This window comes from Molothrus ater, chromosome 1 (assembly GCF_012460135.2).
Source record: "Molothrus ater isolate BHLD 08-10-18 breed brown headed cowbird chromosome 1, BPBGC_Mater_1.1, whole genome shotgun sequence".
NCBI lineage: Eukaryota > Metazoa > Chordata > Aves > Passeriformes > Icteridae > Molothrus > Molothrus ater.
In genome coordinates, this window is record NC_050478.2 from 114,517,536 (window position 1) to 114,542,097 (window position 24,562).

At 39.5% G+C, this 24,562-nt stretch overlaps 1 protein-coding gene across 1 annotated transcript; it reads right to left on the reverse strand.

Moving 5' to 3' along the window:
• Window positions 1-260: 260 nt before the first annotated feature.
• LOC118701839 (kinesin-like protein KIF20A) lies at window positions 261-24,562 on the reverse strand. The gene is given in 20 exon segments (XM_036406768.1): window positions 261-533; window positions 1,735-1,854; window positions 3,431-3,498; window positions 3,587-3,704; window positions 5,306-5,471; window positions 6,999-7,138; window positions 7,831-8,001; window positions 9,374-9,539; window positions 10,153-10,299; window positions 11,771-11,842; window positions 13,305-13,416; window positions 13,501-13,698; window positions 14,184-14,280; window positions 17,498-17,682; window positions 17,772-17,910; window positions 18,803-18,922; window positions 21,990-22,028; window positions 22,030-22,065; window positions 23,232-23,380; window positions 24,553-24,562. Coding segments are annotated over 19 exon segments (2,499 nt in total). The 5' UTR covers window positions 23,364-23,380; window positions 24,553-24,562.

Here is a 24,562-nt window from a genome sequence, read left to right on the forward strand (position 1 = left end):
AGAAGACCATGAGAGCAGTTACTCCAGAATTAAAATATATATATTTCTCAAATCACATCCCTGTATCAACAGTAAAAGCACATGTCTAGACTCATACTTTTATAGCTCTAAATTCAACCCTGATTCAATTAAAGTTCTGTATTAAACATTTTTCTCCATCGATATGACAGTGAAGATGGCATCTAAGAGTGAGAAAGAGCTACCAACAGTTTAAGATTAATAAAGAAGCCTAGTAACTTCACACTTTGATTTATCAAATATTATTCTTTTGCTTTATGAGGCAACATTACTTATTTTCTTGAATAGGGTAAAGCCTCTTCATACTTCCCCCAGCCTTTACCAAGAGGTGTACTAGCAGTGGATGCTACTGTGGATTTCAGGTTAGCCAGCAAACCTCTCCTGGGTTTCTGTTTTGACTCCTCCGCAAAGAAATTCTTTTTCTGTTCTTCAAGCTCTTTTTGCAGGGAAGACACTGTTTCTTCAAGCTCAAGAACACGTTTAGCCCAGTTCTGAAGACTATCCATTTCTTGATCCTATGAGGATAAGGCTCTGTTAAGTATGTGAACACTCTATGGTCTCTCTCTCTTTCATGCAGTTAATTTTCTGGTTCACATTATTTTATTAAACCCATAAACACCCTTGTTATTGCAGTGTCATATGGCCATTCACTAGCCATTTCCTCTAAATTACAAAGTAATTAAAAACCCAGCAAACTACAGGGCCATACAATCTAGTTAGAGACCAACTCTGACTAAGAGGCTGATGCTAAAATGCTTTGCCACACTATGCAAAGAATTGATGCTGTTCTAGGAACCAGATAAAGGTAGCTTTCCTGCCTTGCAATTTCTGAAAGCAAAACTGGGCAAATCAAAACTCTCATAGCATAAGTCTGCTAACCAGGACTGAGTAAATGCTTTGAGTGGGCAGAATACAGAGTGTTAAATACACCCTTTAATCTCTGTTAGCAGAGATTACCAGAGGTTAGCAAAATCACCTTCCTATCAATAAGGGATAGGAAGGTAACTTCCAATTAAAAAGTTCAAGTCAAATAATTTTCAGTCTCAGATTTAAACTAAAAAATATGCAGAAAGTAATCTAATGTTCAAAGAAAGACATCAGTAAGCAGTTATTATACCTGCAGATTACAAGTGAGACAAGATTCAAAGTGCCAAGAGTTGAAAAGTTTCGTTTTTTTGTTTAGGACTCTAGTTGATATATCTGAGGTCAGATGCAGTAAAGGAAGTCCCTGCTTTTGAAGGAAAGATGTCTATTTCTGTATTAAACAGTTTATCTGCCCATATATAAGTTTGGCCACTTCTGGCAGGACCATCAGTATAAAGCCATAGATCCTTAGGCCTTGTTGCAGTGGAATTTGTGCACTGATACCTTGCTTGCCTCAGCAACATGCCTCATGATGAGTTCTAAGGGGTATTTTCTTTGCTTGACAAGAATTCATGACATCTTCAGATGAGCAGGCTTTGTCAGCAGAGTTACCCCATTGACAGAGTCATTCACTTAAGTTGAAAAATGAGTTTTGTCTTACAAGATTCAGAGTCAAGTAGTGAAACACAAGGGCTCTGAGCTCATAATTCAGGAAGTTAGGCACAGAAAAAATGCTAACATGAAAACAAAATGCTAATTTAACAGTGGTTTTATATGTAAAAATGTGCAGAAGCAGCCAGTACAACTATAGATACAAGCCATGTTAAAGTTGGTTTTAAATCATTGACTAACCTTGAGCATGATTGTGTGCTTCAGTTGACTGTTTTCTTCTGCCATTTTTCTGTAGCCTTCATTAGCTTCTAGCAGGGTTTCATTTAGTTTCTGTATTTTAAACTTCAGAGATTTTATGAGCTGAAAATAAAGCCCATACACATGGAAGTTCAGAACAGCATGTTTTACACTGATTTTGTTTATGACTAGAACAGTGCAAACTGCAAGATCAAAACAAGAAAGTCTGCTTCTCTCAACATCCTCTGTCCCAGCTCATCCTTTCAGGTGATAAAATGCAGCTGGAGCATTCAAAGACTGTTGAGTTGAAGCTACTGTGATTTACAGAGCTGCCAATCAAAGAACAGTAACACAGACCAGGCTACATGTGGAACAGCCTGCTCCATTTCAGTAAGAGTGGTTAAAAGAACACTTTTGTCTCATTAATACTATTCACATTGGAGTACAGCTAGCACAGAAGGCCTCACCTTTCTGATGGGAAAATTAATTAATTAAGCCTAAGCCCCAATAGGCAAAAAATTCTGAAGCAGAAAAATAGATGTTAATAGATATTATTGTTAATTTACTTCTATAGAGTTGCTAAAAAAACTCACACCCTTAGCCCATTTAATGGCTGAATGGGAAGAAAAAAGTGGTGAATTACAAATCACACGTGCACTGATCTTTGAGGCAAAGCAGCAGAAAGGCACTGATGGAATGAACTGGTTTAAACCATTCTCACTTCAGTTATTGCCAGGAATCAATCTCATCATTCTAGCACTTTCTAGCCACACAAAACAATCAATAACTGTATCCTCACAACAAGCATAAAAGCCAAACTTTCACCAAAATTTGAAAGTGACATGGGAAAATAAAGTAGAGCTCTCAAAAACTGTGCAAAACAAATCCTACAGCCATAGCACGAGACATTAAACTTGGTAAGGAAAAAGTTATTTTTGGAGTATTCTTTCTTAATAGAAAGGGATTTAAGTTCACTTTCTATTTACATGGCTTATTAGAACCAGCTGGAACTATTTATCCAATCCCTACTCATATTTGATGTTAGAGAAAGAAGCAACACTTACGTCTTCCCTTCTCCCCATATCCTCTTTAAACATGGGAAACAAACTGTATCTTTACAAGATCATCACTCAAGGAGTAGAATACAAACGCATACTTAAAAATTATTGTTTTCCATAATTCCCACCTCTATATGGTACTCAGAGCACAGAGATCTTGTTTGAAGAACAGAGATATTCACCTTTACTTAAGTTTGGGGTGATAGTGGAGTTGAGTACTTCCAGAAAGGACTGCTTTAAGGCATTATTTTTTATTTTAGATCTAAAATTTAAACTATTGCCAGATTCTGTAACTGTTCCCCTATGCAGAAGCAGGCAGCATTTCAGGAAGGAAAGCTCTGAGGTCATGGCAGCAATATTTACAATGAATTCCAGCATAAAGCTAAACATACTTCCTTGCTTCCAACTCGCACCACATTCACCAAGACTTGTTACAGTAGCAAATGGTTGTACAGACCAGAATGAAGCCAGAACAGTCTCTGGCAAAAGTCATCCACAACTGAGCAAGGGCTTTTTTTGGATAAGCTCAATGCCCATTTGCAGGAATCTTCATGCTTTTGTCTACAATGCACGTCTTTAAGCATTGAACCATGATAGAGTTCACAATCTTTATCCCCAGAAAAATACTAAGCAGGAGCTACCTCTTCCTTCTCTTCACATTGTTTCTGCAATCCTTCATTGGCTCTCTTCAACGTGCTGTCCATAAGATCTATAAGAAAAAGAAGGCAAAAGAAAGGTTTGTTAATACACATTACCAGGAGTAAACAGAACTTTGAATACCCAGATTACATTCCTACCTCGTTCCATGTTATTTTCAGAAGTCGGAATATCTGAGCTCAGGCTTCCCAGAGCCAACAGCCTCCCTGACTGCTCATCAAGTTGCCTTTCCAATTGCAGTATTTTCCTCTCTCTATCCTGAAAAAAAATAAGGGCATAGGGTAGAATTTGCATTTCTGCTTATCTGATGCATTAGTGTGCATCCTTCAATTACACCACACGCATGTGTAATTTTAAATTATTTCACAGGTTATGGTTAGGAAATCACAGTAAGGGATAACACTCAGGTCACAAAAACATCTAGGAGGAAGTTTCTTTACAAAGGAGTCAACTCTTCCAGTCTGAGGATTTCCAAACAGTATTAAAAGTAACCATATGGCAGAAAGGAAACTTTAGCATGTCTGTGCTAAACATTGTTGCAAGTTAGCTTGCTAACTAAGGAAAAAAATACTTCACAGAGCTACATTTTAATCTCAAATCCTTTCCCAGTATCTGTCAGATTGCTGGTGTGGTATTTCAGAGTAAGAAATCAAAAAAGTGGCGTCATCAAGAAAAGTTATTCATCTAATTCTGGTTTTCTGAAGCTGCCCACTCAGATTCATGCTGTTCTCTTCTTTTGTCAGCTAACCCTTCTACATCTCATGGATTTCAGTAGTTTCTTATCTGACTTGCTACCAAAAGCATCTTGCTCTTTGAATTTTCCCTTATGCAGCCTCTTGGCCAGTATAAGAGCACTATTAAAACTCTTTTGTCCACTCTAACATAGTGTATAGCTAGGATTTGACTGAACACAGAAACAGAGTCCAAGTGAGGAAAAGAGATAAATTTCAAGGAGATGGAAAAACACAGGCCATTACATAATATGGTGCTGCTTGTCAGCACCTGAATGGAGAGCTGTAAAAGCAGAAATATTTCTATACCACAATCTACAAGAGAAACCCACTTCTCAGTTCTTGAAAGGAACCTGTCTATGCATAGAGTGTGATGGCTTATCAGTTCCAGAACAGGGGAGTGCAGCGAGAAAGCTCCTCTAGTGGACATCACAGCTGTTCTACTCTTCCACTAAAACCTTCTGAAAACAAGACCCACGGGTCTCATCTGCTGCCTGGATGCACTTAACCATCTATGCAGAGGTTAGAAAACTGAGTTGCTCATAGCTAACCTGGCTGCATTGCAAAAGGAGTAGCAACTCACTGATGCCAACACTGAGCAATTCTATGTTTGAGTACATTCAGGAGATTCAGTTCTCTCCTGCATGAAGTTGGATTTTTCATGGGTTTCTCATCCCACAACCCTCCCACCACCTCCAGACCAGTTATAATTAAAATAGCTATCCTGTAACAAATTCCCCATCACCCTCTCAGAGTAGCATTGTAATCTACATCCTATGATGCCAAAGATCTCTAGAAAGCCAGACTCCTGTATACATCACTTCCCTGGGTGTTCCAGTCACTGCACCTTTATCACATTGCACCTTTATCACAAAGATAAAGACTACTTGGCTTTAACTGAACTGTGCCCTCAAAAATCAAGAGGTTTAGGTGTGCACTATAGGTGGTGCCAGAAAAAAAGACATCTGCATGCTTATGGTGAGCACTGAACACAGAACAGCAAGGCTGAACTGCTAGTTATTTTCCTTGTTTAGTGTTATATCCAAAATCCCAGAGTGATTCTGTTAAAGAAAAGCAAAATTTACAGTTAAGAAGCTAGAGCACGCTTTAATGGCAGTCAAGTCATACCTCAACTTTCTCTTGTTCAGCTAGAAATTCCTCTATGGGGACATAATGCTCTTCAATTTGTTCCATTGCACACATATATGCATGTTTCTTAATGGCTTCTTTATACATTTCAAATTTGCTCTCGAGTTTTTCTTCATAGCTGTCTTTCATGTCTTCCAAGCGGTTGCTGAAGAGAAAACGTTGGTTATGTATAATATAACTTAGTTATGTATAATATAACTAACTTTACATTCCAGCTAGTGCGTTTGACTACATGTATTCAACTGAGAATATTCAAGTTATTTCTCTAATCAGAAATAGTGAAACAAAAAGACAAAAATGCACTGTTTTTCCTTTTGATCTTAATGATCCTACAGACTTGCACCAAAGTGTAACTTCTACTTGGCATATACCAAATAAATGCTATAGAAGAACACACAGTTAACACCTGTCAGAAAAAAATTATAGAAATCAAGAAAATCCACCAACATACAGCAACAGAAGTGACCACACCCATTTAGATGTTATATTTGAAACATGCATCCTGGGCCATCTTTCACTTTGGGTTTTGGTTGTTTTTTCTTTTTTTCCATTTAAGATAAATGCCAAATCCATTTTCATAGAATCAGAAAATGGCCTGGGTTGGGAGGGACCTTAAAGATCATCTAATTCTCACATCCCTATCATGAGATCTCACATCACTATCATGGGGAGTGACACTTTTCACTAAACCTTTCCAACAAGTCCTTCAAACACTTCCAGGAATGGGGCACCCACAACTTCTCTAGGAAACCTGTTCCAGTCCCTCATCACACTCACAGTAAAGAATTTTTTCATAGCAACCAAGCTAAACCAACTCTCACAGTTTGAATACACTCCCTCTTCTCCTGTCACTACATACTCTTGTGAGAAGTCCCTCCCCATCTATTATTTCAGTACTTCCCACATTACTGTCAAAATTTAAAACCATGCCCCATCAATGATGCAGAAAATCACCTCAGAGAAAAAGCATCAATGCTAATTCATCTGTTTGGCCAAAGAACACCAAACAATTTTAAAGCTAGTGCAGGGGTTAAACCATAGTGTACTCAGCTGGCAACTTGGTGTTAATTTTTTAAACAATTCAAACAGCAGGAAACTGATTTAAAGAAGAGTTAAGAGGAAGTGAACTCAACTTGAGGAATCTGGACTTGAAAAAAAAAATTCCTAAATTAACATCAATGCAGGGTTCATAATTCATAAGATAATTCATAAAGGCACAGTAATAGATAGTAAACTAACAGTGGCTCATAAGTCACGTGGAGGAGCTCAAAAGAGCCATGAGTCAAACTACCTTAAGCACATGCATGCATATTAACATGACAGAGTGTGTTTTGGAAAAATAGCCTCAGTGGGGTACCTGTAGCAATCTTCCACATCTGCTAAGTAGCAATAACAAGCCAGGACAGGCTCCAGTAATTACACATTCAGCAGAGGAAAGTTGAAGAGAAAACAGCATTACTTTTTCACTGTAAATGGGAAGAGGCTGTTCTGAACAAGTTTAATGCTCTTTCTTCCCTTTCCTTCTGAGGTTTTGAAATTGTGCAGCCCTGTCTTCTCTAAATAACACCAGCAGAAATGTCCTGAATATACACCTGTACGTGCACACATCACATGTGTGCATTGACACCCGTGGAACCCTTTCAGTCTCAAAGCAGGCTGCAATGGGACTTGCCTCCAGGCTTCCTCTGTTTCCAGCAGCTGTCGAAACATTGCTTCTGCCATCTCTTTACGGATCTTCACCTCCAGAAGGAGCTTACTTCGCCTTTCTGCAGCTACCTTCTCCTTTAAGTCCTCTGCAGCTTTCAAGAGGTCCTAAATTTAAAATATTTCACTTCAAAAACCAACACTGAAATGCATATTGACATGCATCTCAAAATATTCATACAGGCAGACATCCACAGAGGGTACATTTACAAACTAATGTTTTTTGAGGGTCTGCACCAAAGTTTAAATATTTTCAAATATAAATTTCTACTGCAAATACATCCTGTATTTGCAGTAGACAAAGTGGACATCTTGATGGTGTCCACTATCAAAAAGTTCACTTCTGTTTTGGCATTTAAATATTCGTTTGTACAGCATAACAACATAAAACCTATTTGATTTTTACAAATCAAGATTTGTACTTTGATTTGACACTTGATTGCTATTAGATTATCTTGGTTTTTGAAATGCTGCATCTTAACTTGTTACTGCTGTTTCAAAAAAAAAAGGCACAAAAAAACCTAAATTATGTTATATTAAAGATATGTACTGCTTCCTTAGTCTTCTTGTTGAGCAATCAGTTGAATTCCAAATTTAGCACTTGACCTAACTAGAAAGCCACAGGGCATCCTTCCACAGCTACACTGAACTAGGCCACTCAAAGTCTAGTCAGTCTGACACTGAACAGAAACTTAAACTTCCCATTTGATGCAGCTTTCAGCACATGTCTTATGCTAAAACAATATTAGAACTAACAGAAGTGCTTTCTTGGGTGCAGTTCTAAGTAGACATGCATTTACCTCATGACTCAGAATGGTGATGTCCACTTCCTCTTCTGCAGAGGTTTCAGTACTGTCAGCAAAGTCATCTACAGATGTGTTAGCATCAAAGTGCATCATAGGTTTGCCATCACCTCCAACTAGCTTTGGTGGAAAATAACCAAAATTTTTGGGCAGGATTGTCTGGATAACCTGAAAAATCCAGAAATTATTTACTAATGCTGTCAATATTGTAGGTATCAGGATACCAGGAAGAAGTAGCATGATGCATTGTTGCGTTTACACAATATTTAATGATTACATGAATGTCAACAAAAGCTTACATGCCTTTTTGCAGAAAAAAGAAGAATCCATCAATGTAACATAATTCTTACATGAACATAAGACTTAAGTACTCTAAAAAGAGTGAAAATGGAAATATTATCTGCTAGCAAACTTAGCATACTTGTCTAGACAGGTGGTTTCTCTTCCCCTAAAATATAAGTAGTTTTGGTGTTGTTTCCTGCAAAGTTAATGAAAAGCAGAAAATCCCTGCAACATTGCTCCTTCTTGAAACAACATGACTAAGAGTCAGAAATTCATGTTATTTACATAAAGACTTTAAGTAACTATGCCATAGGACAGCATATCAGAGAAGTTTTTCTCCACAGTACACACTTATAACAAAAGTCACACCTGAAGAGAATTAGAATGATCTTCCTCTCTGAGATCATATTAGACATACTAATACAGATTTGTAACAACATGACAGAAATCATCTGTGGCTCCAGACTAAAAAATTACTGTATTTCTGCCATGAAACACAGCATAGCCCACCATCCCACTCCCTGCAAGAAGAAGCTTCAGGGAACTTCAATGAGGTGAAGGACAAACATCAACCCCAAGTCCTGAATTTAGGGGGAGATGGAGACAGAGAGCAGAATGAGGCCCCCATATTCCAGGAGGAAATGGCCATTGACCTCCTGCAGCACGTAAACACACACAAGTCTATGTGGCTGGATGGGATCCACCTAAGAGTATTGAAGAAGATGGAGGAAAAGCTTGCCAAGACACTTCTTTATTATTAATTATTAGCATTAATTACTTACTTAAGCCAAATAGGAGCAACGCAGTTGGAAAATATCTCATTTAGACTACAGAAGATGATGATACTTTTACCACCACCAACTGTCCAAGAAGTTAACAACTCATCTTGTGCAACAGATGTTTAACTGCACCCAGGTTAAGTAATTCATCAAAACTTCAAATTGAAATCCTGCATTTGCTCAACTAAATGGTATAAATCAGTCATATCTGACAGTGCCCTGTGCTTTACACAGAACATCAGTGGTGTAGAACTGAACAGTCAGACAGCTGCAGTTGTCTTAACCTCTTATCACAAATAGGTTTGAAGATGGGCAAGGCTACTAGAAGCCTTTTAGAGAGAGGCCACGTGCAGAAGAACTAATATGAATAATCAAGAATCCAAATCACACTAAAATCCATACAACCTGATAATTTCACAAATCACAGACAAACAAAAAAAAAAAATGCAGAATAGCAGAAAAAGTAGATATACTCTTACCTGTCTGGCTAGAGCTGAAAATTTCATTACATGCAGTGTTTCATCATATGTGGAAGTATGCTGATTGATGTTTACAATCATACAAGCTTTGCCTTTCCCACAGAAAAATGGCTGAAACAGACGAGTCAGCTTACTCTCTCTGAATGGAATATAGCTTGGCTTCATCCTCAGGGAGGGAAAAAATTAAAATTAAACTGTGGGAAAAAAATTATATTGTGGGCTATTGTAGCTCACATTAATTCTGTTTCTCTCTTTCAGGAAAGACATCCAGTAGGATGCTCATATTTAAGCCTAAGTGATTTTTACATCAAAGAGCAACATCTTTGCTGGATTTCATAGGCTTTCTAACAAAGTGAACTATTTAAAAGTAAAAGTAGCATGGTGTCTGCATCACAGTTTCCTATTGTTCCAAAGCAGATACTGGAACAAGCTAAAATCTAAGTGCAGGTCATCTATCAGCTACCTGATGAATATATCTGTACAATTTGCAGGTGGAAGTGAAGATGACAAAACTGAAGCTTTGTACACAAAGTGTATTGTTCATATATATACACTAAAAAAATGTTGGCAGTTCACTGCAAATTACCTTTTTTTGCTCTCCACAAACACCAGTTGTGGAGAGATGGTTCTTTGCAGGTATTACAGTGACATCCATAAAAAAGAAGACTTAAAAGATTTTGTAGATCTCCAATTTTCTCTGTGCAAACTGCTTGCAGAAATACAAAGGGATACTTAGTGCTTCCACCTAAAACTGAGCATGTAAATAACTTGTCACTTACTTTGGGTTTTGATTTTGCTTCAGTGCTGCAATGCACTTTCCAAGGATGTGAAGAGAATTATTAATATTTCCTGCTTCTTTTAGTCTGTCTCCAAAGACATGTGTTTTATTACACCTCTCTGAACCAGCCAAGTCACAGAAGGACAACCTGCATGAAAGAGTTATCCAGAACACACACATGAAGTCCTTCTCAGCTCACCTTAGAGCTCTTTGCTTGGCTATAGAATTATTTGCTGCTAAAACTCAGGCCACTGAATTGTCCCTCATGGCACTCTAGGTTACAATCAGAAAATCAGCCTGGATAATCAAGGAATTCAATAAATTTTACTTTATATTAGGAAAGCTGTTGAAATACAGGAAGTTCTGGAAGTTGGATAATTTATGTGACCATACTATTACTCATACATAAACTTATTTAAATAATTTGTAAGACCATAACCTTTCATACAGCAAAAATAAGTCCTATACAAATCATTAAGGCAACCATTTCAAATGTATGAAAACCTTATGCTCTTTATCCTTTCCAGCACAAGATGAAAAGCTTTTTTCTTCCTTAAGCAACATACAAACTCTGTCATTCACCTAACAGCTGCTGCAAGTTTTGCCAGGGGGATACACTATGACAGAGAACAGCAAAAAAAAACCCAAAACAGATGCAGTCATTTTCTCAAGTTATCTTTTCTTAAGAGTATTTATCACTGTAACATCTGACATTTAAATGTGTTACCTCACAGTGAAGTATATTTATTACCATCCCTGCTCAGCAGAGACAAGGGAGAAAGCAGTAGGAGCTAGGATTGAACTAAAACAATCTGTTACAGGCTGTCTGTATCAATTTTTCTCTATCAAGCTAAATTAATCAGAAGAAAGACAGACACACCATCCCAAAAAAAGCTATCTTCTGGCCTTCAGGCCAGAAGATAAGGCTGCTTCCCCTAAACCAGGAAAGAGCAGAGACTTAAGTGTAAGGACTGAACACTGCTCTCGCAGGATGCACTTACATTGGCATTTTACATTAATGAGAACAGTTTTAAGCAAATCATTTGATGGTCCCATCTTACTGTACATTGGACCATGGAACAGTCTGAGATCATGCCACCAGAATTCTTTTGGGATGAAAGATTTTCATTTACATTCTAGGAGCACACTAAATGTGTTGTCACAAACATTTGACCCATGAAGTTTAGTCTGGTCCCAGGGCAGAAAGACAGATTTGCACAGCTTGGCCCTTCAGCAGCAACTGCTGCCCTCCAGCTGCAGAGATCACCCTCTATCAGCCAGACACTTCAGTTCTGCTTACCAGGACATATCATCTGGTGCTGCATGGTCTTACTCTGCCACCACCTCCCCATTATGTGAGAAAAGACATTTTCCTCAATTTACACACTACTGACAGAGCTGCTCCAGCAAAACCTTAGAGTAAGAGACAGGAAAACACTTTTGTGCTTGTCCCTGTTGAGCTTCCAGTCAGCTTATGTGCTCAGTGGAGTTCTGATTTCCTCCTCAACTCTCAGAGAATTTGTTTATTATTAAAAAGTTCAGCAGTTTGGCATGCTTACACCTTAATAATTTTTCCAAAATATTTACATTGCTGGTAATCACATGAAGCATTCACTTACTCTGACACTCCAAGAACACGAGGCTGAGGCTCATCAGTTAGCTTGAGTAGCCTGATGGAAAATATACTGTGACTGGAATTGAAAAAAGCTCTTTTTAATAGTCAGTTATGAAAATTAAGCAGTCATTGAAGCAAAGTAAAAGTTGTATGCTACAGAAAGCTCAGTGGTGAAGAGAGGACAAGAATTAATTCACTAGTTATCTTGGTATATTAGTTACTTTTGCAATGCATTCATTCAGCAGCAAAAAAAGCTATATTTTATGACTCTCTGTTTCTTTTCACACAGGAAAAAGAAAAATACCACATAAAGCCTACAATCTGTCTTGGAGAAAAACACCAAGCCAGTTCACTAAAGTCTACTGGTCAAAAGAAGAGTAGACATGTAGCTACTTCATATAGAAAACCTTTGGCAGCACCTGAATTCAGCAAATCTGAAGGATTAACTTAGAAACAAATGGTAGGGAGAAGGGAATAAGTTAAAGTTTTACAGTCCTGTAATTTTGCCTACTTCAATGTGCACAGTTACTTGTTTGGTTTTAAAATAAATCTGTTTTCCAGAAAGGTTGAGTTTGTAACACTTGAAAATCCAGTAACTCTGGTTTAGAAAACAATCTACACAGGCAGTAGGGCATGCTGTGTGAAACCAAAGAGAAAAGTCACAAAACCAGAAGTGCCCAATTTCTCTGATTCATCAGGAAGCACAGCACACAAACTTGTTTAGCATATTCCTCAAGCAGTGGGCATTCTAGGCATAAAACTCTGTAAGAAGAGCATGAACTTTAACAGCAGCTGTCTTTAGCTAACACAGAACAAAATAACTCTTGCTTTTTACAGAAAAAAGCAGGCTTAGTAACACTATGATTGTATTAGCTAAAAATAAAACACAACCCTTCCACACTTAAAGGACAAATTATTAAGAGGTCATTAAAATCAAGACAGGAGGCACTTTCAATAGAAATTATACAACCTCCTCTATTTCCTCTCGCTCCATCAAAAGCCAGATTCTCCCTGATCTCTGTCCAGAGCTGGATAAAAAGGTAGGGGTTTAATTCTTAAGATACCAAGTATGCTCAGCTTGAACACAGCAATCTAAAAGCATCTAGAAAATCTAGCAGCACTGCAAGACACCACATGATCTGATACTTCCTATATCCCGCAGTGGCAGGCTCCAGGTTTCCAAGAATTATACTGCCAGTTATGAAAAATTAACCAGCTTTTCCTTCAGCATCCTCACACATCCATTCTCACTCAGCACCACTAGCATTTGCCAAGATGCATAGCCCTGTTGGCACTCAAAAATGAACATGATTTGATCTTTTTGGTTCTCCAAAGGCATGAATAGCAACCCAAGTGTAGCTACTACTAGTCACAGAGTCTCTCCTGGTTTTATTTCAGAGAGAATTTGATAACAAAAGCAGAATAATCAAGTGATGCATTAAACCATTATTGAAGAGTGGTTCATTTCACACATATTCTAAAGTGCCCTCCCTTCCCATCAAAAGGGACAAAGTATGCTTATAATTAGAGGAACAAACCTTCTACTTGATTGCTCATTCATTCTAGTACAGGCAAAGCTTCGGTTCTTGTTTCCTATTTTTAGTAGTCTGCAGCCTTCTTCAGTGCTCTGAACATTAATCCACTTTAAATCTGCAAAAAGAGATCTTTTACATACATTTCTGATCATCAGAGAAATTCTGTGCAACTGCCCAGGCCACAAAACAGTATTATTACCTTTAATGTAACAATTTCCTCCTTGATCCTCACAAATCCTTAAAACTCTGCGCCTTTGAGGTTTTGATGTAGATAAAATACTCAATAGGTCGTACACATATTCATTGTAAATTTCACAAAAGGAAATCCACACAGATGCTTGTGTTCTTTGCTGCATATTGGTCTTATGAATGTCAAGTGGAACCAAGTTCTTCTCTGCTAACCCAAAACAAAGGAAGAGTTCAAAGATCAACTCAGAGAGTTTAAATCAGTATATAGAATCTTCTAAAAGGACCTATAGAACCTGCTAAAGGAGAAGGCTTAAATTCATCTGTGTTGTACAATTAAATACACATGGATAACTTCAGCTTTTTCCAAAAATGTTCAGACTTCTCAGCAGTCATCTGTTACAAGAATATGCCCAAGTTCTAAGATGATGGCCTTGCTTTATCACAGACTTCCAGCAGTTTATACATTTTATTTGCAAAACTAAGTCTCCCTCTTCCCCCCAAAAGGAGTGAAACTATCAAAATACTTTTATATAGTTGCCCTTTCTCCAGAGGAAGACAAAAATTTGGTTAAAACCTATATATATTTACTTTGCAGTACAGTATAAGGATTTTTTTATCCACTGGTAATAACCCACTAATATTTCTTAATTCATGTTATGTATTTGCCCCACACACAACAGTTTTCCACTTTACCTAGGGAGTTAGAAGGGTAATTGTCTGAAGTACAGGTAGAAGAGTCCAACTTCACGTCAAAGGAATTTGTTATTGTATTTGAGATGCTCTCTGTCTCCTTGAGAAAATAAGAGACTATTAAATCCACATGAACAGATGATGAGAAAAGCAGAAGTTTAAAATGACAGCAATTCCAGTACTTGAGATTTAAATATTGAAGTGATATTAAGTGTTAGGCCACCCTTACTCTGGCTGAAAGTAAAATGTATTTAATAGTACTGAACTATAATCAATAACTGCTCTTTCCACCACATGAATTATTGCTTGCTCCTACTCCCAGCAACCAGTTTTAGTGGCCAGTTGCTGCTAACACTGGAGACTTAACTTCAGAGTCCTAGGAGAAAAAGGATCCTGTCAGACTGCAACAGCTCAGAGTGCCTTTATGAGCCATTGACCAAATCTGAGCAGTGCTTCAGTCATCCAAAAGAACTGGAGAAGTTTCCTCCACGAGTACTGCCAAGGCGGTAGGACTTCAATTATGACAAACCAACACACTACGTTGCTTTAATTCAGACTGAACTAAAAGGCCATGAAATACAGACATAGTTTCTTTAAATACACACATTTGCTGAATTTCCTTACACCAACAGAACTGTTTTAAATCTGCCAAGATTCACCAAAGCACAGCCTTGAAGTTACCGCTGGAAAAGCTAATGTAACAAAGTAGGAACTCCCACTAGAGCCCAGCATCTCTACATACTACCCCTCTCTCCATATTTCATAGGCCCCTATAAATCAGGACATTCACCCTGATTTCTCTTTCCTGACAGAGGATCATCCTGCAGTAGGAGGGAACAGATCCAGAGAAGCAAACCCTAGTGTTAGAGTTATTCAAATGCAGCACTAACTCGATCATGGATTGGCTGCTGATGCCAATGTTACCCACTTGGTACACCCAAACCACAATTCTTACAAACAGAGAGGCACAGCACCATACTTTGAGGTCTTCCATTTTAAAAATAAATAGCATAGAATAGAATTACAACAAAATCATACAAGTGACCATTTTGCAGAAGCTGCACTGTCTATATGATTGTTTCTTGGGTATTAGAAGCCTAACCACAGCAGGGGTTCTCTTCATTGTTTGTGAAGTGCCAAGCAGGATATGGACTGACACACATGCATGTCAAAAATGCAGTGGAATTTAGAAAACCCAGCACCACATTACTTGTGCATGTGATAAGTTTTCATAAAGGTATTGTGAGAAAACTGAGTGAATTAACTGTTGCTACACTGCTTTTCAAGTGGAATACAGAAAAGAGCATGAAGATGCTAAAAAACAAGTGGGAACAGGAACTGACATTGTTTGCCAACAACAGAAGCTGACATTTAATAGAAAATACAATAACAGGTGGGAATAGGAATGCACGTAAAGCATCTTTTAATCCAGTAAAAAACAGTATTTAACCCCATGAAGAGAACCAGGAAAGGGAAGGAAGGGAGGGTAAGAACCATGCTAAGCAAGAGTTGTTGCACTACTACAACAGAACTGCATACAGAATAGAAAGTAGGACATTAATTGCTGCAGTAACTCAGAGCAGTTAAAACTGAGAGAATGAAAGGAACAGCAAGCTCTTTCTGTGAGATATGTAAACTGAGCCTGGGAAATGAGCCTACAGAAATCCATGCCAACCAAAGCCAAGCCCACCAAATCCTATCTGCTCTCAGATTACAGCAGAGGGAGCATCCAAACAGTGATGCTATTCATTCATAAGCTATCAGAACTGGGGATGGTTGAGCTACCTCTATGGAAGCATTGTAACACACAAACAGGGTTCTGTCACGTAATAGTTTCCTGATTCAGCTTTACCTGTCCTTCTGATAGTGGAGTGTTGCTCTCTCTGCACTGCAGTGCATCAGCATCTAGACCACCTACTGCAACATTCAGTTACTAAGCTACAAGTAAGTCAGACTGTGACTTAACAGAATGAAATATTTTTATAGAGTTATCTTCAAAATAAGATATTGACCCTTTGTTCCAGACCCTGGGCTCCTGCCTGTTCCACTTTTATGGAAGCTACAAGACTGTAGCTTCCATAAAATTTTTGAAGGTATTTACTTACTATCCTCCTAACCATCTCAACTTTTCTTTAAGATGCCCTCCTCCTCTATCTTCATACACACTCAGAGACACTTTCAAAAGAAATAGGTAATCTTTCAAATCTTTTAGATTTTTCATCTGAGATGTTTCCTCAAGAGTTTACCAGACTCACCATAAACAAAATTTTGGGTTGCAGGATTTAAATTAAGCAACAAAATTTAATGTGAAACTTAACATATGAATTTGAATCATAGAATGGTATTTTTTCAGGGTTAACTGGAGTACTTAAACAAGGTTAGTGTTAAACACCACAGAAAAAAGAAAAACCAATCACTATTTCTGTACATCCCAGAATTAATTTAGAGTTGCTTTGAATGATAACCAGCTGAGCCTACTGCATCCTGGGATTAGATGCACAGAATCACAGATCAGGGGAAAATGTCCTGAGCAAAAGGAATTTGACAGCAAACTTCAACTTGACTTAGAAATATAAAACAGTCCCAGGTACATGGATGTCCACTTTCTGGTGAGGCAGTTTCTTACCATAGAAACAGAAATCACTAGATAATAAGAACAGGAGGGTTGCCACAGTAAAGACTTCTCTATTCTATCTACAGTCTTTGAGACCAGCCTTAGTCACATAACTATCCCCTAAGGCAGAGAAGAATCCTTTTAGGACATTCATTTTGTGGCAACTCCCTTCACATGCTGAGTCAGAAAGCTTCACTGTGAAGTTACATAAATCACAGGTTTATAAACTTTTTAATCTGCCTTAAGACTGTCTTCCACCAAAGGAGACTCTCCCTGCCTTCTTCACTGCCTCTGCAAAGACAGTGCCATCATCTCTCCTGAGCTAGTACAAGCATTTGAATGACTGCACCAAGATCCAGCCTGGGAACCCAACCTGCACGAAGAGCCACTTAACAAGAAGCAGGTTTTAGTTAGATCATGCAGCTCTCACACTTTTCAAAGGCTACTGTCACCACAGTGTCAGAACTGCTCTCTCTAGAAGCTGAGATTTGGCTTTGTGATGGTTTTTGGTTTGAACTCTGTGCTGCAGAAAGTTCTTCCAGTTTACCCGGAGCTCCAAAAACAGCCAATTGCCTTATTATTCCAAAATTCACCAAGTATGCATACTGTAGATTTTAACATATATAAAGAATCAATAGTGGAATAAAGACTTTTAAAACTTCCTGTCTTACAGAACAGCTTTAAGAAGCATTTGGTCACTGACCTCTTTCAGTGATGCAAGAATAGCAGTTTTTAAGGCTTCTTCTTGCTTAACTTGTTCATCTTCTAGTTTCTTAACATCATTGCTCAAATATGGTTTGAAGTTCATCTTCAGGTAATGTCTTCCTCTTATGTGGTTAAAAATCACATCAAGTGAGCGAGGTAAAATACCAAGATCTTTTGAAGTCCCTTAAAAATATTAAAAAACTAAGTGTAAAGATTCATGTAAGCTTGTCATTGGCTTTGACTCGGGTTTTACACTTGCAAATATTTTATACCTTGGATAGTGAATGTCTTGCCTGCATTTGTAACTCCATAAGTAAATACCAGTCCATTCACTCCATTAATATATGCTCTTATGATATCTTTCATTGAGCCTTCAAAAAATTCACTCTGAGTAGTTTCTGGTCCAAAGACCTAGGATAAGGGAAAGAAAGAAAAAAGGAGTGACAAATGGCACAAAGAAGTTTAATAAGCCAAAATATTGAGTACTGATTGGACATGACTGATTTTTCAGAACAAGCTGGGTAGGAGACACCAGCTTAATTTCCTGTCTTGCCTGAACCCTTCTGATTCAATGTTTTCTGTTGGGTTCTCACAGGATGCCTGCTTAATTCTGAGAGGCACTCAGGCTTGCACTCATTTTTGAATATTTTCCTACTCCTAAAATAAACTGCTCAGAATTCTATTGAGAACATGCTGTTCAGCATACATTTTCAAGAGCTCTGCTGGTGATGTGAAGCTCCCTCCTCATTCTTCACCAGTCACCCACAATTGATGAGAAAAATCAGCATTACAATGGTCTAAATAACTCAATCTCTGGAACTGTTTATCTTTTGGCACTGTAAAAACAGAACTTCTTGCAGTAAGCAAAGCTACTGCAAGAAATTTACTTTCAGAATAGAAGGTTTAAGCAGTTAAGCTGCTATTCTTTCAAAAGGAAGTTACTAAGTGACATGCTTACATAAATTCCTACAAACATAAGGTCTCTGAGATAAAAGCATCTGCAGGAACAGCAGAAATACAGTAAGTTTGTGTCTACAATATGTTTCTGTAGCATCTGATCAAAGGAAACGACAGACCTGCCAAAGAAGCTTCTTTGTCTCATCTAATAGGCACCCCCATGGTAATACAGCTTTCCTGACACCTTATCAGTAATTAATAAGCAGAGTTTTCAGGGTTTTTTTTAAAAAAAAGGCAAGTACCACATGTAATTAAAAAAAATCATACTGCGTGACATAATACAAAATTCAGCTTTCATTATAGTGAAAAAAAAACAAAACCAAAAATTTGAAATAATTTGGCCTACCTGAGAAAAGGTGAAACTGTGCACAGCACAACCAATCCCTCTTTCACTGTTTTTCATTGCAGAAGACTCTTTGGGTGCATTAAGAATTACTGTCTGTGCATCTTCAATAGTTACACAACCCTTAAAAAAAACAAGACAAGGTAAACCAAAGCACAGCACAAAGTTAATCAGGAAGAAAGCTAATTAAAGGGAAAAAAAAATGAACATCCCCTCCAACAACCCCCAAAAGCCAAGAGTCTTCATCCATTTACCAGAGCTACAAGAAGTGCCACAATTTACATTAAATGTTCAATTTACATTAAATTATCATCTTAAGGCATGTCACTACAGAGATATTCACTTCACATGAAAGCCAGAGTACAGACAAAGTCAAGGCAATCCTTTGGGGTTTTCTAAGAGGAAAAAACTTCTACTAGTATTCCTTCCAGCAACTTTTCCTTGGGAACACTTTCTAAACCCTCGTATTTTGTGACTGTGACTTGCACAATCACTACAAAAATAAAATTACATAGAAATCTACTATTTTTCCCCATCAGTCATTTTCAGTGTGAAACAGACTAGGAGCAGAATTAACAAAGTAAAGTAAGTTACCCTTTGATTGATAAATAGTGTTACCAGTACTGAAGGAAACCAAATTAGTTTCAAGCAATTTGATTGCTATTTCTCAATTAAGTAAAGGTGAAACACAATTACCAAACACTCACTAGCTGGATAATTGTAGGCTGCAGTGTTGAAGGAAAATTTATTTTATACCAGATAGGCCACCAAAGATGCAAAGTGAACTCCCAGTATAGCTTAACAATGTCTTGATGCATCATCTGAAAGGACCAATTGTAACTTAATCTGACATTTATGTTCAGAGACTGGCCAGAACTACTAAGATCAATAATCCACGTGTGGTGTGTACATAGGAAGAACTGCTGTTCCTAGGAGCCTCAATTAACAAGTCTGATTATTAACTGATATAGAAGCTCTGTGCCAGTAATTAACTGGCAGAGACCTCACAGCAGCCCACAACTTGCTCACAAGGAAACAAAATTGGCCAGGCACTCATCTCTTCTCTCTGGTCACCAGTGACAAGACATGAAGGAATGGCCTGAAGTTGTCAGGGGAGGTTTAGGTTGGATATTAGAAAAAGGTTTTTCCCCCAGAGGATGGCTGCACACTGAACAGGCTCCCCAGAGAAGGGGTCACAGCACCAAGCCTGACAGGGCTCAAGAAGCATTTGGACAATGCTCTCAGGCACACAGTGTGATTCTTGGGGCTATCCTGTGCCAGAAGTTGAGCTTTGATGCTCCTTGCAGGTCTCCTCAAACCCAGCTTATTCTGTGATTCTGAGAAGCTCTAAGAAACTGCTTTCTGAATTCAGACCAATCACCTGCTCCCTGTGCCAGGCTCTGAACCTGTATAGTCTTTAACATTTCTCCCACATCAGTAGGGACAGGAGTGCTGTCAGATGTACTAAACCCCAGAGAGCTACAGAATAATCCAGGATGTGCAGCATGTGCTATAAGCTGCCACCAACCTCACAGAAGCCTGTGAGTAGAGGCCCAAAGCAGTGAGGTCTGCAGAGATGGAAACCAGCTGGTAACAATTCACTCCACTTGTCTCCCCCAGCTAACCCTGCAGGTAAGTTGGCAGGAGCTGCACCATTTCTGGCACTCAACACATAATTTATATCCAAAAAACACAACTTCCTGCTTTCCCACAGGTGACTCTGAAGAATTGCTGACAGGAGTACAGAATTTCACCCAGAGCTCTCACGCTTTACTTCCATAAATCATTATTTCTATAAGCATCAGCTGATCTGTTAACCTGTTGATTGTCTTTGTTTAAAGTATCAGCCTGTAACTATAAGAAATAGGTTCTTCCTTTTTTTTTTTGTGCTACAGATTTGGAACAAAGGTGCTTTCCTGAAAATTATGAATGGCAAGGAGGAATAAGACCTAAAAATTAAATTGATCTGTTTGATTTAACAATTAGGAAGTGAGGCTAACTTGACTGTTTTGTGTGGGCTTCTTCCATTTGTTACCAAGCATTTTCTTCTTGGATTCAGTTGATAGTAAAGAAAGTAGAAAACACTAAAAATGTTGAAGATCTTTCAATCATTCTAGTTTTGGAGGCTGAGAAAAAAGCCTTAATCCCATGCAAAACAAATTCTACAGCTAAAAGGTTGGAAGTTCAACTATTTCAGCCTGAACTACATGAAAACAAAAAAAAAATTTGGACAAACTTCAATGTTCACTTTTTCCTCCCTGCTTTTAAGAAATGTCTCGCTCCAAAGAGGAATGCACTAAACAACTCCTGAAACAATTTGATTTTGCAAATCAATTTACACTTGGAGCCAGCTCAGACTGCTGAATTTACCAAACTGGAAGCACTGTGGAAGTACACACTATTCAAGGAGAGCTAAGAAAAGGCAAAGGGAAGTTGGGGGCAAGGGAGGGGGGAAGAATTATCCAAGTGAAAACAATACAAAGGTTTCAACTCTGGTAGATCAAAAGCAAGAATGCATTTTTTAGAAGAAATTTGCAAGAAGCAAATAAGAACTAACACTAAATCCTTCTTAGAGCTCTTCAAGCTGATCTTTCCTCAATCAGACAGCCTTCAAAGACAAGGGCTAAGAGATATGATATAGAGATCTTGTCCTCCAAAGACAGCTAAAGGAATTCTTTGCATCAGTGATCACACTGAGGGGAAGGGGAGCACTCCTAAATGTTTGTACATGTGTGTGTCTAAAACACTGAAGCATCCGAATCTGACAGTGTGGAGGTTACAGAAGATTTTTGACAGGCAGATCAAGAAGTCACCAGGATGAGGTAGGAGATTATTCAAGCATTTCAAAGAAGCTTAAAGGTCAGATACTCAAATTATGCCTAGAATTGCATAATCTCTTCCATGGAACTCCTTGGTATCTTGAGCACTACAGAGAGGTGACACCAATTTTTAAATAACGTACCCAGTGAAACTTTGAAGAGCTACAGGTGTGCACATCTATATCATACAAATTATTAAAAGTCATGGGGGTGAGAAAGAAAAAATATTGCATCTATCCAGATGCCAAATAATTCTACATAAGGGCAGTACATGGCTTATGCAAAAGAAAGTTCTGCCTTACAACACTGTGTGTTGTCCAGGGGAGGGGAAAAAAAAAAACCCCACATTATTTCTTAGTTCTACAACAAACCTGGGATTCATGGCTTTCAAGCTCTGCTATAGAAAAGGGTCCTCACTCTCAAGAAGACTTTCAAAGGCTCATACACCTATTCAATAAAAAGAAGAAAGACACAAAACACAGTTATAATTGCCACTTTTTAAACAGAACAGCCCCAAATCATATCAGCATACCATCTGATACAGTGTTTCCTATTTTATATTAATGCCTTACGTTTTCCTTTCATGTCAAGTTCAGACTCTAAGCTTTTATTTGCCTCTTTCCCTTCTACTGTCCTTAAGTAACCCTTCTTTTGTGTGTGCCCCCCCTCGCCTCCCTTTAGCATTCTTTCACGACAAAAGCAGTATTTTGATTTTACAAGAGCACACTATCGGAGGCACGAACTGCAGTGCTTCCACCTTCTGGTCTCCCGCTGTACTGAATTCAAGCTGTGTTATTCTAACAGCTGCTACCCAGCGCTTTCATTTCCTATGGAGCATTAGCCCCGAGTGACACATTCCTAGCCCCAAGAGACCGCTTCCTTACCACCATCCAGGCACCAGACCCTCATCTTGCTCACAGTCACAAGCAGGAAACTGCTCTCAGTTGCTCAGGTGGCCTTTTCCATTCCCCAACCATTATAAAACAGCCTCCCCTCCCAGGTAAAGCACTGATAGCAGGGAGCATTTTAGAGGGATCCCAGCACTCCTTCCTTTCTCGAGGAGTTTCTGTCTTCACTTTGGCAACGTTTCATTCAGCAGATGGATTTACTAGAGCTCTCCACAGCCCTGTCATGACCAGCACTAATCAGGCAAAGTGAAGTCACCTGAGGAAAAGTCACCCAGGAAACAGATCCCTCTAAAAAGGCAGAGCTGGGTATATTATCTTCTGCTCGAGCACAGCAGAGCATTATAGATTTTTATTTCCAAGCACCCAATGAGCTTTCACATCAAGGATCCATGTATTTTTTAAAGCTTATTTAAACGAACACTACTGTCTCATTACATTTAAATTGCAATTACTGAAGTCCTTTACTTTTTTTCTCAAAGTTTAGCACATCAGATGACATAGCATTAACCATGTGTCTGCATTTGATGCAGGTTATGACCCGTATGTAAGCAAAGAGAAATAAGCAGAAGAATCAAACACATCTCAGGGGAAGAGGAGTACAGCAGTTGTCACTAAAGAAACATTTATTAAAGCTTAAAAAACCCCAAAATCCACCAAAAAACAACCCAGCATCAGCAGAATGCACCTTGTAAAACCAATGCACACCTGCTGTTCCTCTGTATTAGGCAATACTGTTGACGCCAAGGGTGAAGATTTACCCTCTACACTCAGAAAAGAAACCGATTCCAACACATCACACACTTTCGTGGGAACACAGCTTTTCCCCTCATCAGCCATCGTTCTCTGCAGAGGAACTTAAAAGGAAAGAAGAAAAAAAAAAGCCCATCATTTTCTGAGAGAACGGACAAAAATACACGCAGAGCATAACAAAGATGGGGGCAGCTCGTATATAAAAAAGCACTTCCGAAGAAAAGAGGGCAATCTGGAGAAGTTTGGGGAGTACAACCTTTAAAAAAAAAAAACCAGCTGGCAGGTTATACTAGGAAAAACACACAGGGGAAAGCCTCAGCTGGACACTGCTCTCATCCAGCTACAGCCCCCTCCCCGGCAGGCTCGACACCCGCAGGCACCAGGGCCAAGGGCCACCCCCGCTCCCGAGGCCGCCGAGCCCCGAGGCCGCCGAGCCCCGATCCCGGCTGCCATTCCCGGGAGCGCCCCCGGAGCGCCGCCGCTACCTGGGCGCGCGCGGGAACCCGCGAGCCAGGCCCGCGCCAGGGTGGGGGGGCATTTTGGGAGGAGAGGCGGGCGCTGATTGGCCGGACGCGGGGGAAGGCGGGCGCTGATTGGCCGAGCGCGGGGGAGCGGGGAAGGCGCGGGCAGAGCTCCCTCGGGCCGGCAGGGGGCGCCGCCGGCTCGTGCGGGAAGGAGGGAACGGGGAATGAGGGGAGCGGGATGTAGCGGCGTGTGCTCGGTACGCAGGGTTTGCTTATCGTCCTGAGTAAGGCACGGCGGTAAAGAAGAGCTTTGAACCGACAGCCGGGCGGCCAGAGGAGAGAGGTGTTCTGTCTGGAGGAGGGGAGGCGGGAGGATGGGCGGGGGACACGCGGGTACCGAAATGTTTCCATCCGAGCGGGTTATATAAAGTCAGCGTGGGTGTTACGTAACCGTCCCGACGCTGCCGCGATGTAGGAGTAGAAAACGAAGTTAGGAAATAAATAAGTGAAATCGTGAAATGTGCGGGTAACGCGAAAGCCAGGAGTGTGCGGGTCAGGGACGGCGGGGAAGGCAGGATGAGCCTGGAAGAGCTCCACGGTCCAGCGCCTTCCACAAGCTAAGGATTGACCGACCCTCCTGGTAACAAATGTAAAACCCTCCCGAGTGAGCCGGCCTGGTCACACAGGAGGCGGGCAGCAGTATTTCTGCACAGTGAGGGACCCAGACACAAAGGTAAAGTTGCATCTGTGTTTATGGGTAAGTAGGAGACAAGTGAAGAGATGACAAAGGAAATTGGTCCTTGAAGTTCCACAGCTGAAAGA